General features: G+C 39.7%; 1 protein-coding gene across 1 annotated transcript in view; it reads left to right on the plus strand.

The window, feature by feature from the left end:
* The window catches only part of LOC126234993 (dynein beta chain, ciliary-like), a 732,993-nt gene that overhangs the window by 13,392 nt on the left and 705,355 nt on the right, over positions 1-14,246 (plus strand). Inside the window, exon 4 of the mRNA XM_049943730.1 lies at positions 9,885-10,081. Coding sequence (XP_049799687.1) covers positions 9,885-10,081 — 197 coding nt within the window. The remainder of the gene's footprint in view (positions 1-9,884; positions 10,082-14,246) is intronic.

Consider the following 14,246-nt stretch of genomic DNA (forward strand, 5'->3'; position numbering starts at 1 on the left):
GAAACAGAGACTATTGCATCATAGGTGCAAACAAAGCCTAGTGCTATGGATAGAAAGATTCAGTGACAGTGAAGAGAGCAGTGCGTGAAGCCTTCAGTGACTACCATAGCAGAACAGTGTCAAATAGTCTTTCACAAAACCCAAAGAAATTATGGTTGTATGTAAAGGCTGTTAGTGGCACCAAAATTACTGTTCAGTCACTCCCAAAGAAGACAGGAAGTCAAATGGAGAGTAGTAAAGCAAAATCAGAAATGCTAACCCTGTTTTCAAATGTTCTTTTACGTAGGTAAACCTACAAGTATCGCCCAGATGTAATCCTCACACAACTGAAAAGATGAGTGAAGTAGATATTAGTGTCAGGGGTGTTGGGAAACAGCTGAAATTGTTAAAAGTGAATAAATGTCCAGGGCCCATAGGAATCCATATCAAATTCAATACTGAATTTGTGGCTGAGCTAGCGTCTCTTCTAACTATAATCTTTCGTAGATCCCTTGAACAAAAACGTGTGCCCAGTAGGTGGAAGAAAGCACAGGCCACACCCATTTACAAGAAGGGCAGCAGAAGTGATCCACGAAACTATCGTACAATGTCCTTGATACCGATTTCTTGTAGAATCTTAGAACATATTCCGAGCTCAAATGTAATTAGATATCTTGAACAGAATGATCTGCTCCATGCCAACCAGTATGGATTACGAAAACATCGATCAAGTCAAACCAACTTCACACTTTTCTCATATGGCTTTGTGATAGACATGGATCAAGGCAGTCAGGTAGTTGCAGTATTTCTCAATTCCCGAAAGAGTACTGCACTTATGCTTATTATCAAAAGTATGATCGTATGAGGTATCAGATTAAATACATGACTGGATTGAGAAATTCTTGGTAGGGAGGTCACAGCATGTTATTTTGGATGGAGAGTCATCGACACGTGTAAAAGTAACTTCAGGTGCATCCCTGGGGAGGGTGTTGGATCCCTTGCTGTTCATAATGTGTATTAATGATGTTACAGACAATATTAATAGTAGCCTCAGACGTTTTGCAGGTGATTCAATTATCTGTAGCTAAGTGCAGTCCGAATGGAGCTGTACAAATATTTAGTTAGATCTTGATAAATTTCAAAGTGGTGCAGTGGTTGGTAACTTGCTTTAAATGCTCAAAACTGTAAAACTGAGCACTTCGCAAAATGAAAAAAACTTAGTAGCCCGTGAATGTAATATTATTGTGTCATATTTGAATCTGTAAACTCATACAAATACTTGGGTGCAACACCTAGTAGGGACATTAAGTGGAGTGTTCATATAGTCTCAGTTGTGGGTAAAGTAGGCAGCAGCCTTTGGTTTATTGGTAGAATACAGGGGAAATGCAATCAGTCAGCAAAGGAGGTTGCTTACAAATCCACAAGTGCGACACATCCTAGAATATTGCTCAGATGTGTGGGACACATACCAAACAGGACTAACAGTGGATATTGAATGTTTAGAGAGAAGGGCAGTATGAATGGTCACAGGTTTGTATGACCCATGGGAGAGTGTCTCTGAGATGAGGTGTTGAAAGAACTGGACTGGCAGACTCTTGAAGATAGACGTAAACTATCTCGAGGAAGTCTACTGACAAGTTAGTTAGTTACTTACATGTTCCATAGATCATTTGAACAATTCTTTTATCAAAATAATGCAGAATGAGTCAGTTTACAGGATTAGTGTTGACATTAATGAACATATTATCCGTTAATGGAATAGGAGTTGTCCAGGAGAAATGATTTTGAATTAGATTTTTTAAACATTGCTTCACTACCTATCAAACACTTTTATGTTATTGAGCAAATGATCAAATATTTTTATTGCTGTCTGTTGAACTCTCTGAGCCACTGACAGCTTTAACAGTGGGTAATAAAGGTCATTTTTCCCTCTCGTGTTGCAGATATGTACGTCCCTATTCTTCTCAAGAACTAGCTTCAAATGATGACTTCAGGAATACTGCAACCCCATACGTATCACTCCCCTAGGAATCGTGAACATAAGATTGGAATAATTACAGCAGACAGTCTGTTAAACAATAATTTTTCCCACACTCCACACCTGAATGGAATGGGAAAATGCCCAAAAACTGGTACAGTGAGATGTACCCTCTGCCATGAATGTAACAGTGGTTTGCAGAGTATAGCCACAGATAGATTCAATGCACTTTTTATGCTAATTTTTCGTATAAAGTGTAATGTGCCTAATGTGGAAATAGATTGATTAACAGTACATTGTACTCTGTGGGAAAAAATGTTATACGGTACTGCTGTGTTACAGTATACCTTAGCTGTTCATGACTATAAAAGGACACAATTGTTAGCCCTGACAATGCTGTTATGTGAAAGATATGATTGTTTTCCCCTTAAACAATGGTTTTACCAGGTGAGGTCAAGCATTCCAAAGAAATGCCTTACCTGCATTATTTTCTGCCAGTTTCAGTTGACTTGTAACACCTTGAGTGACAACATGACTTTGAACAAAAAATATGTATTCCCAACACTTGACAAAAAGATTAAGGTAATCGAGATGAATGAGAAAGACAAAGTCTTTGTGGGCAACTTACATTTGTCTGGACCCATGTTGCAGTGTGAGGCTTCAAAAGTTGCTGAAGAGCTTGAGAATATGGAGTTCAAAGCATCTACAGGATGTCTGGCCAGTTTCAAAGTTAGACACAATGTCGTGGCGAGTGAAGTGTGTGGGGAAGCTAAGGATGTGCAAGAAAATGTAGCACCAGAATGGAAGCCAGCACTACACAACCTAATTGTGAATTATGACGCAAAAGACATGTTCATTGCCAATGAATGGGACTGTTTTATCGCACACTCCCTTCAAAATTGTTAGCAATTCAAGGTGAAAAGTGCATCAGTGGAAAATGTCCAAGGAAAGACTCACTGTACTGCTGTGTGGAAACATGTTGAGTGCACTGGAGAAGCCACTGGTCATTGGAAATGTAGCAAAAACCCATTGTTTTGAGAATATAGACATCAGTAAGCTTCGTATCACATGACAAATCTATAAGAAGGTGTGCATTGTAAATAGTTCAGTGGAAGAGTGGCTGGGCTCTTTCATTGCCAAAATGAAAAAAGGAAATCTCTAAGTTCTCCTTTTCATAGACAGTGCAACCTGCCACTCAAAAGTCAAGTTATCAGATTGAAATTGACTTAGTTACCACCAGGTACAACCAGTCTCCCACAACCCATGGACCAGGAGGTTATTTATGCATTCAAGTTCCATTATAGGCGATTATTGATGTAGTCACTTATTCTTTGCGACTGAAAGTGTGTTTGCTCTTGCACAGTTAGTTTCTGTCCTGGATGTAGTAAATTTTATTGGCTTAGCAGCAAGGGAAATAAAGCTCGAAGCTGTCACCAAGTGCTTGAACAAAGCAGGGTTTGGAAGTGATGGACAAGATGCTTCTGTACTCATCAAAGCTCAAGAAAATCCTGCAGCAGTTGCTGAATTAATTCAACTGGAAAACATTTCATGTAGTCCAGATGACTATGTTCAGAGTGATGACTTTCTGTCTACTAACTTCTCTTCTACTTTGGCAACAGATGTAATAGACATCAGCAACATATAAAATGTTGAGGAGGGCACAAAGCAAGAGGAGGAGGAGCAAAATAATGTCCATAGAAAAATTAACAAGCCTGAAGAAGCAATTGTATGCATAACAGTTTTGCAATTTGCAACACACACAAATTCTTCCAAGCAGGTGGATCTACTGTATAGTGCAAAAAATTTCGTAGAAAAAACAGTTCTGAACAGGAAATTCAAAGAGGTTTCCCTCCTTGATATGTGGTAAAAAAAGTGAAATGTAAATTAAACAAACACAGGAATAATGTGTGTGTGTGTGTGTGTGTGTGTGTGTGTGTGTGTGTGTGTGTGTGTACAACAACATATGAATCTGAAGTTAAAGTAAAAACACAGACATACCATATTATGTATCAGTTGGTAAAAACACAGACATGCCATATTATGTATCAGTTAGTATAATAATATAATGTGTTCTATTGTACAGTATACAGTAAGTAAATATCTACCTACTGTACAAGAGTAAAGGTAAGTAAATATATAGAAAGCTACAAATTTTATACTTGTGTGCATAGCACTTGACAAATTTTTTGTAACCTAGTGTGTTCTGTGTAATCTAGAAACTTTCCCAGTTTGGAAAATTATTTTAGTCCCATGCGATTCCATTTTGAGCAAGTTGTACTGTAAATACTTAATGTATGAAGTGTTTTATTGTAATCTTAAATAAGGAAGCATAGAAATTAATTTTGCCTGTATACTTGTAAACTGACTTGTACAATGTCTTATGCATAAGCTACTTTTGTAGACAATAGGCCCAATAAAATATAATTTTCAGTCAGTCTACCCACAAAGATAGCAGTTGCAGACTTCACAGCATTTGTAGTCAGGGTACTGGAAAATCAGAACCAAGTCTGTAGTATCTTCCTTGGCTTATCAAAGGCTTCTGCTGCGTGTGTCAGAGACTTCTATTAGAAAAATTTAACCAGTATGGCATAAGAGGCAGAACAGTAAATATTATCAAGACATTTATTGAAAATAGGCAAGAATATGTAGAGATAACATACAAACATGGCAACAGAATCGAAAATGTGCTTTCAGTATTCAAAGAGCTATAATATGGTATACTCCAACATTTGGTGTTGGGACCATATTACTATTTATTCTATATATAGATGACATGCCAGAAGCTGTAAAGGAAACAGTGATCATGTATGCTGATGATACATCTCCAGTAACCACCAGCGAATCTGCAAAGGATCTAGAAATTAGGACAAATCCAGAAATGGATATATTTTGTGTGTGTGTGTGTGTATGTGTGTGTGTGTGTGAGAGAGAGAGAGAGTCAGGGGGGGGGGGATGCAGTCTTTTTATAAATGGAGCAAATAAGGCAATCAAACCAGACAACCTTGATATCATGTTGAGGAGTCAAATATTTGAGAAGTTCACTGCAGCAAGTTTCTGTGGGTGATGGTAGACTGTTTCATGTTGTGGAAAGTTCATATGAATAAAATCTGTTCAAAAATTAGCACAGATATTTTCTCCTGCCAATCCAATGGTCCACCTGTATGGCATACAGCACACTGACTAGCACTGGCTAACTTGCGTGTCACTAAAGAAACGATTGACGAGATGCTGCTAGCTGGTGTAGCAGAGAGAAGTGACAATACAGTGCTGTGCAAGTCATGTGGTTTTCACATTTAATTTTGTAACACTGTCAAAGTGTTTCCATGCCGGCTGCCAAAGGTGCTGTATTCTATGATGCTTATGCACTTACTCTTAGAATAGTTTTTTATTCCTTCGTTAATGAGTTATAGAGTTGCTTTTGACTGTTGTATGTTCTAGTTGTTGGGTCAACTTTCCTTCCATGTAAAATGCCTCCATCTAACATTCATCATTTACCAACTCTCTGTACATCAGAATAAAGTGTTGCTGAATCTGAAGTGAAGAGAGTCTTCTGTTATATTGCTGGCTTATAATATGTGCATAGTGATTTGTTCAGACAGCCACAGACACAAGTCCTTACCAACAATGGTGATCATGACATGATAGAATTAGCCACATTATATCACAGGAAGGACCTGCGTTCAACATGATGGATGCATTTATGAAGCCCGTGCCTTCGATATCACTTGCCACTATTTTGGCCACATAACTCAGCATTATGATTTTTGCAGGTGGAAGCAAGCTTTCTGTATGCTGGAATAATATTAGATGCAACTAAATTCACCAGCTGGATCAGAAATACGGAACGGAGATTGAAGATGTGATCGCCACTTTGCCTACGATGAATGCAGATGAGAAGTTAAAAATGAAACTGACATGACAGGTTTCCACTTCACAGGAAGAAGACATCAGACAAGTTCTAACCCAATAAGACATTGGCGACAAAAGATGTTCACAATATTTATGACACCTGCTAAGTGAGGTGGACGTGGGAGCTGTGCCTGATAGTCTTTTGCACACACTGTAGAGTAATTGCTCTGCCACCACAGGTGAAAGGCATTATTGCGTCACAAACCAGCATGCCCTTAGATGCTGAAGTGGAGTTAGTTGACAAATTTAATGCTATAACACCTGCACCAGTGATACAGTTACGGTGGTGTGCAACAACTTGTCGTTGCACATGGTAACACTGGCCGATTACGACGTGTTTTCCGACAGAGTGGATCTACTAACCAAGAAGATGGAAGTATTATTGACTAGGGGTGGCTGCAGCAGAGACAGGGGTTATTATTGCAAGAGATCAAGGTGACGTTCATCTTCCGCTTTGTCAACGTCAGATACTGACAAGCCCGCTGTTGGCTGGTATCGCAGCAGATTTGGGGACCTGGGAGGCAAGGTACAATTCTATGTTCACACCCAAATGCTGGTAGCAATTAGATGTAGACATGCTGATCAGTTTCTGGGCATTGTCTCAATGCCTATTCATCAGTGACTGTAAATCTGAGCAGAAATAACTTGTATAAGGGGCATTCAAATGAAATCCAGCCACTAGTGTAAGGTAAGGGTAATGATTTTATTAACTCAAAAATGTAGTTATAAACAGTACACAAACTCAAAAATAGTCGCCAAAACTGTTGGCACATTTATCCCATTGCGACACTAGCCCGTCGATTCAATCCTTTAGAAACTAGTAGGCTGCTGTAAGATCCAGGCCTGGAATCAATCACACACTTCATCGTGCCCACGATAACACAAAGTAACCAATGGATCTTGTCAACAGTGATTCAGCTGTTGTCCACGACTAAAAGCACTCACTTCCGCAACCATTTCCATGTGATGACACAATGAGCCTGCCCAGGATGAGTAACATCTTCTAGTGACTTGCGCCCCGAATCACTCCTCGTTGTTCCTGCTTACTCGCCTGTATATTCGGTAGTGTACAATAACTTGTGCGACCACCTTCTCTTCATCGTGAAACCACACTGTCGCTATGCAGCATCAAACGGTGTGCACATATCAATCTTCCTACCAATAGATGGTGCTACCATACCCGCAGCTATGTGGTGCCACCTTACGTGTAAGGCAAAGGTAGACGCACTGAAAGGGTTTCGTTTGAATGAACCTCATAGATACTGGTTTGTACTTAATGTGCGTTTCCGTGCATGAAGATGCACAGCAAGTGGATCTGTACTGCCTTCTGCCTGACTGTTGTCAACAATTCAACTATACCAATGTACGGAATGCTAAGAATCAGCCTGGACCTTGGACTATAGTGTGACTTAACATGGGATTTCGCGGTTGCAGACAGGTCAGAACCCATAATAGGTGTGGTTGTTTTGGCACATTATCAACTGCTTCCTGACATAGCGAATATGTGGCTTGTCAATGGCGTCATTGGGTTAACAGCTGCAGGTTTTCGTTGAGATGGGGCAGTGCACATGGCTCAGGTCATGCAAGACACCAGTGGAGAGTGTGCTGAGATCCCCAACACTGGCAAGACCTTCGGTAGCACCAAAGGAGATATCCCATGACACTGTGCATCACATACAGTCTCATGCTGATCTTGCCGCTTGGTACCAGGTTGACTTGCTGCAAAAAAAGTAGAATTTGATGGCATGATTTGTGAGTGTGTGATGCGGCTGTTGAGTTGGCCCTGGTCATGTCCACTACACTTAGTACCAAAGCAGAATGGTGGATGGCACCCTTGTAGTGACTGTTGGGGGGCTGTAAAAGCTAGAACTTTCCCTGATAGTTATCCCATCCCATTGCTTTGGGGGTATAATTATGCATTGTGTGGCATGACTGGATTCATTGTTTTAGACTGTGCAAAATCATATAAGCAGATTCTGTTGGCAGGAGCACACACACAAAAGATAGCCCTTATTACTCCTTTTAGCCTTTTTGAGAGTTGGTTCATAACATTTGGCTCACGAGATGCAGCGCAAATGTGGCAAAAATTCATCGACTCCATGCTACAAGGGCTAAAACTTTGTTTTGCTTATCTCAGTGACATTTCGTTCTTTTCTATCTCTGTGGAGCAACATTAGCAGCATCTTATCAAAGTGTTCAGAAGATTGGAATGGTATGGCATTGTTCTATATACCCCCAAGTATGTCTTCAGCCTGGCACAAGTTGGTTTTCTGCGCCACAGCATCACTCCATCAGGTTTGCTGCCCATGCTGGAGAAAGGTGAAGCCATTCTGCAGATGACCCGGTCAAATACCTGCAAGGAACTACGTCATTCCCTCAGTGTCCTCAATTTCTATTGGTGACAATGGCAGTTGATGCGAGTCAGATGGTAGTCAGCACGGCACTGCAACAACTTTGTGATGGAGCATGACAACCACTAGGATTCTTCTGGAATGAGCTATCTCCATCTCAACAGAAATGGAATGCCGATGACAAAGTGCTTTTAGCGATCTAGGAAGCCATTAAATATTCACGATCTCAACTGGAGGCCAGAGAATCTACCATCTCTACTGATCATAAGCTGCTCGCATATGCCTTCTGACAAAATAACATGAATTGTTCACCTCGGAGGCACAACCAGTTGATCTACATTTCTCAGTGCAGCACAGATATAGAACACATCTCTGGAATATAGTGGCTGACTGCCTCTCTCACATTGGGACCATCACTCGTTTCATGGATTTTACAGAACTCGTGGCAGCACAACAGTCAGAGCGAGAGCTGCACGACCTGCTTAAAGACTCTGAAACATCGCTGAAATTTCAGACAGTAGAGTTTCCTGGCGCCAACGCCAGGTTGTACTGCAAAGTTTCCAGTGACAAATCTCACCCTTTCCTACCCATGCACTAGGCGTTGGATTTTGTTAATAGACATTACTTGCACCATCTAGGAGTTGGTGCAGCAACACGACAATCAGCAAAGTCAACAGATGTGCATTCACCAGTGGGCAATTTTCTGGATACAACAGCTCAATTTGCACACATTCATATCAGTGTGCTCGGCCCCTTACTTCCAAGGAATGGCCATTGTTAGTTATTAACACTGGTAGACTGCTTCTCCCACTGGCCAGAAGCTGCACCAGTAGACATCTTCTCAGCAGAGACCTTAGGTTCCACCTTTGTTTCTAGTTGGGTGTTACACTTTGGCTGCCATTAGCATGAATCCGACAGTTGAGTCGGCAATATTGTATGGTTACAGGCTGTTTGCTGGTAAGAACAAAGATACGACTTGCAGAATACCACAGAAGAAAACAACCTCTAACTATATAACATTGATGGCTCTACTGTCAATACAGCTGTCAAGCAACATCATTATGAAATAAACTGTCATAATTAAACATCATCACAAATAACTGCTTCAGCGCAAGTTTAACACCTACTATAGCTCCACCAACAGCAAAGGACCAAACTTATACAGTAATGTGACAGCATCTGAGACATCGATGTCATATGGATGTCAAGACCACCTGATATATGTAACAAACCATAATTCTATAATACATTAAATTGTCTAACTCAGAATTTAAAATATTGTACCAAATTATGTGCTTTCCACAGATAACCTGAAGATGGCAATCGTGCCAGGATAGGCATATTGTAATAAACAATATATTCAAACACAGCAGTGTTTTGGACTCGTAGCATAATATATAAATTGTAAAATTTCTGCACAGTCTTCTTACATTCTGCTCATTAAATAATTTAAATATTTGACTACATTGACTTATATTGGTATAAAAACTTAAATATTTGTCATTTTTTACATCATTGTTTTCATACTATTTTGTTTGATACAACTGGATGAAAGTCAGTGATTTCAGCTATGACCTACAGTTGCCCTCAGATCTCTTATATTCTGTGGTGTCATTTGGAGGTTAGTTGCCATTTTGGTATCATATTTTATCATTTCTTATTTACAGGTTTTTGTACCTCTTCTATCGAACCCTGGGAATCACAGAGGATGGCCAAAAGTTGTGGCAGAGGATATACAAAGACATATACATGAACTCAAAAGCATTGTGTATGAAGTTAGAGGAAAAATTACTGGTCATACACTACTGCCAATGCCAGCTGGAGTGGAGAGAGTTCACCAAGCCCTAGTTGATATTACTGAGAGGTACAGGCTTACCCGACTGTGTAACTCTTTACCTTATCTGTTAAGTTGCTGCTGGAGTGACTTCTAATACTTGTTACATAAGTACAAAAACAAAATAAGTGATGGCAGTCCACAATGAGATGACATATCTGAACTGAATTGTCTAACTCAGAATTTAAAATATTGTACCAAGCTCCCACTGCCTCATATTTACCTCTCGTCTTCCTCATACAAGATGGGCTCTCTTAGCTTGGATCCTGAGTGACATAACTTCCTCCCTCTTCTCCTGCTTCCTCGCCCCTCTGTAGTCCATATAATTTTGCTTAGTCCAGGAAGTAATTGCTTTTTGGCTATAATATATTTAAAAAAATATAGTAACAAGAAACATGTCACTCAATGAATTGAATCTTACTTTACTTCTCTACATAAACATCACTGTTACTAAACAATTTGTCGTATCTGTCACCAACCTTCAGAATTCCCATGTTGTAGTCTGCTGCTACCACTCTGTTAAGCCAGTTGTTCATTGTATTGTTTACCTTTGTTGTTGTTATTGTGGTCTTCAGTCCTGAGACTGGTTTGATGCAGCTCTCCATGCTACTCTATCCTGTGCAAGCTTCTTCATCTCCCAGTACCTACTGCAACCTACATCCTTCTGAATCTGCTTAGTGTATTGATCTCTTGGTCTCCCTCTATGATTTTTACCCTCCACGCTGCCCTCCAATGCTAAATTTGTGATCCCTTGATGCCTCAAAACATGTCCTACCAACCGATCCCTTCTTCTAGTCAAGTTGTGCCACAAAATTCTCTTCTCCCCAATCCTATTCAATACCTCCTCATTAGTTACGTGATCTACCCACCTTATCTTCAGCATTCTTCTGTAGCACCACATTTCGAAAGCTTCTATTCTCTTCTTGTCCAAACTGGTTATCGTCCATGTTTCACTTCCATACATGGCTACACTCCATACAAATACTTTCAGAAACGACTTCCTGACACTTAAATCTATACTCGATGTTAACAAATTTCTCTTCTTCAGAAACGATTTCCTTGCCATTGCCGGTCTACATTTTATATCCTCTCTACTTCGACCATCATCAGTTATTTTACTCCCTAAATAGCAAAACTCCTTTACTACTTTAAGTGTCTCATTTCCTAATCTAATCCCCTCAGCATCACCCGATTTAATTTGACTACGTTCCATTATCCTCGTTTTGCTTTTGTTGATGTTCATCTTATATCCTCCTTTCAAGACACTGTCCATTCCGTTCAACTGCTCTTCCAAGTCCTTTGCTGTCTCTGACAGAATTACAATGTCATCGGCGAACCTCAAAGTTTTTACTTCTTCTCCATGAATTTTAATACCTACTCCAAATTTTTCTTTTGTTTCCTTTATTGCTTGCTCAATATACAGATTGAATAACATCGGGGAGAGGCTACAACCCTGTCTCACTCCTTTCCCAACCACTGCTTCCCTTTCATGCCCCTCGACTCTTATAACTGCCATCTGGTTTCTGTACAAATTGTAAATAGCCTTTCGCTCCTTGTATTTTACCCCTGCCACCTTCAGAATTTGAAAGAGAGTATTCCAGTTAACATTGTCAAAAGCTTTCTCTAAGTCTACAAATGCTAGAAACGTAGGTTTGTCTTTTCTTAATCTTTCTTCTAAGATAAGTCGTAAGGTTAGTATTGTCTCACGTGTTCCAACATTTCTACGGAATCCAAACTGATCTTCCCCGAGGTCCCCTTCTACCAGTTTTTCCATTCGTCTGTAAAGAATTCGTGTAAGTATTTTGCAGCTGTGACTTATTAAACTGATAGTTCGGTAATTTTCACATCTGTCAACACTTGCTTTCTTTGGTATTGGAATTATTATATTCTTCTTGAAGTCTGTGGGTATTTCGCCTGTCTCATACATCTTGCTCACCAGATGGTAGAGTTTTGTCATGACTGGCTCTCCCAAGGCCATCAGTAGTTCTAATGGAATGTTGTCTACTCCCGGGGCCTTGTTTCGACTCAGGTCTTTCAGTGCTCTGTCAAACTCTTCATGCAGTATCTTATCTCCCATTTCATCTTCATCTACATCCTCTTCCATTTCCATAATATTGTCCTCAAGTACATCGCCCTTGTATAAACCCTCTATATACTCCTTCCACCTTTCTGCCTTCCCTTCTTTGCTTAGAACTGGGTTGCCATCTGAGCTCTTGATATTCATACAAGTGGTTCTCTTCTCTCCAAAGGTCTCTTTAATTTTCCTGTAGGCAGTATCTATCTTACCCCTAGTGAGACAAGCCTCTATATCCTGACATTTGTCCTCTAGCCATCCCTGCTTAGCCATTTTGCACTTCCTGTCGATCTCATTTTTGAGACGTTTGTATTCCTTTTTGCCTGCTTCATTTACTGCATTTTTATATTTTCTCCTTTCATCAATTAAATTCAATATTTCTTCTGTTACCCAAGGATTTCTATTAGCCCTCATCTTTTTACCTACTTGATCCTCTGCTGCCTTCACTACTTCATCCCTCAGAGCTACCCATTCTTCTACGGTATTTCTTTCCCCCATTATTGTCAATTGTTCCCTTATGCTCTCCCTGAAACTCTGTACAACCTCTGGTTCTTTCAGTTTATCCAGGTCCCATCTCCTTAAATTCCCACCTTTTTGCAGTTTCTTCAGTTTCAATCTGCAGTTCGTAACCAATAGATTGTGGTCAGAATCCACATCTGCCCCTGGAAATGTCTTACAGTTTAAAACCTAGTTCCTAAATCTCTGTCTTACCATTATATAATCTATCTGATACCTTTTAGTATCTCCAGGATTCTTCCAGGTATACAACCTTCTTTTATGATTCTTGAACCAAGTGTTAGCTATGATTAAGTTATGCTCTGTGCAAAATTCTACAAGGCGGCTTCCTCTTTCATTTCTTCCCCCCAATCCATATTCACCTACTATGTTTCCTTCTCTCCCTTTTCCTACTGACGAATTCCAGTCATCCATGACTATTAAATTTTCGTCTCCCTTCACTACCTGAATAATTTCTTTTATCTCGTCATACATTTCATAAATTTCTTCATCATCTGCAGAGCTAGTTGGCATATAAACTTGTACTACTGTAGTAGGCATGGGCTTTGTGTCTATCTTGGCCACAATAATGCGTTCACTATGCTGTTTGTAGTAGCTAACCCGCACTCCTATTTTTTTATTCATTATTAAACCTACTCCTGCATTACCCCTATTTGATTTTGTATTTATAACCCTGTATTCGCCTGACCAAAAGTCTTGTTCCTCCTGTCACCGAACTTCACTAATTCCCACTATATCTAACTTTAACCTATCCATTTCCCTTTTTAAATTTTCTGACCTACCTGCCCGATTAAGGGATCTGACATTCCACGCTCCGATCCGTAGAATGCCAGTTTTCTTTCTCCTGATAACGACGTCCTCTTGAGTAGTCCCCGCCCGGAGATCCGAATGGGGGACTGTTTTACCTCCGGAATATTTTACCCAAGAGGACGCCATCATCATTTAATCATACAGTAAAGCCTTGGTATCACTTCCAAAATGTTTCCTGCCTAGCAAATCTATGAATCTTGTGAAAAGCGATTTGTTTGATTTCATTCTTCAGTTAAGTCTTCAAATCATCTATGGCCATTGTTGAACAATTCACATCGCTTTCACACATTGCATTCATTAGTTACTGTATTGTCAAAACATTTCACATTGATTTTGCACATTTATGTAATTCATTACTTTATTATCATGTATTTCCCATAGTTTATGATAAATTTCTATTAACTGAATGCCTGGCCATTAAGAAATCAAATAACATCTCTGACATCACAGTAGATGGGACTTCGTATCACACAGTTAATTTTAAACAGCCACAGAATGACACAATGCACTTTAACAATTAGGTTGACTTGACTTCACTCAACACCCATACAAGATGCTGAAGAAGCCTTTGAAGCTTGATTCCAATCTGTGCAGGAATAAAGTTCAATAGGTTATTACTCTATCTATTACCCCCATTATTCATGTTTCCTTTCTTAGGAAATAACTTGCACTTACAAAAGCTAAGAATGCTATTGGTGCTCTGTGAATTTTATCAGTACAAATAATTGACTTTTGCTATAACTTAAATAATTTGTTATTCACTTTGTTGCTGTGAGTATTCATTACTCGTCTTAG

The sequence above is a fragment of the Schistocerca nitens genome, chromosome 2, assembly GCF_023898315.1.
Source record: "Schistocerca nitens isolate TAMUIC-IGC-003100 chromosome 2, iqSchNite1.1, whole genome shotgun sequence".
Taxonomy (NCBI): Eukaryota; Metazoa; Arthropoda; class Insecta; order Orthoptera; family Acrididae; genus Schistocerca; species Schistocerca nitens.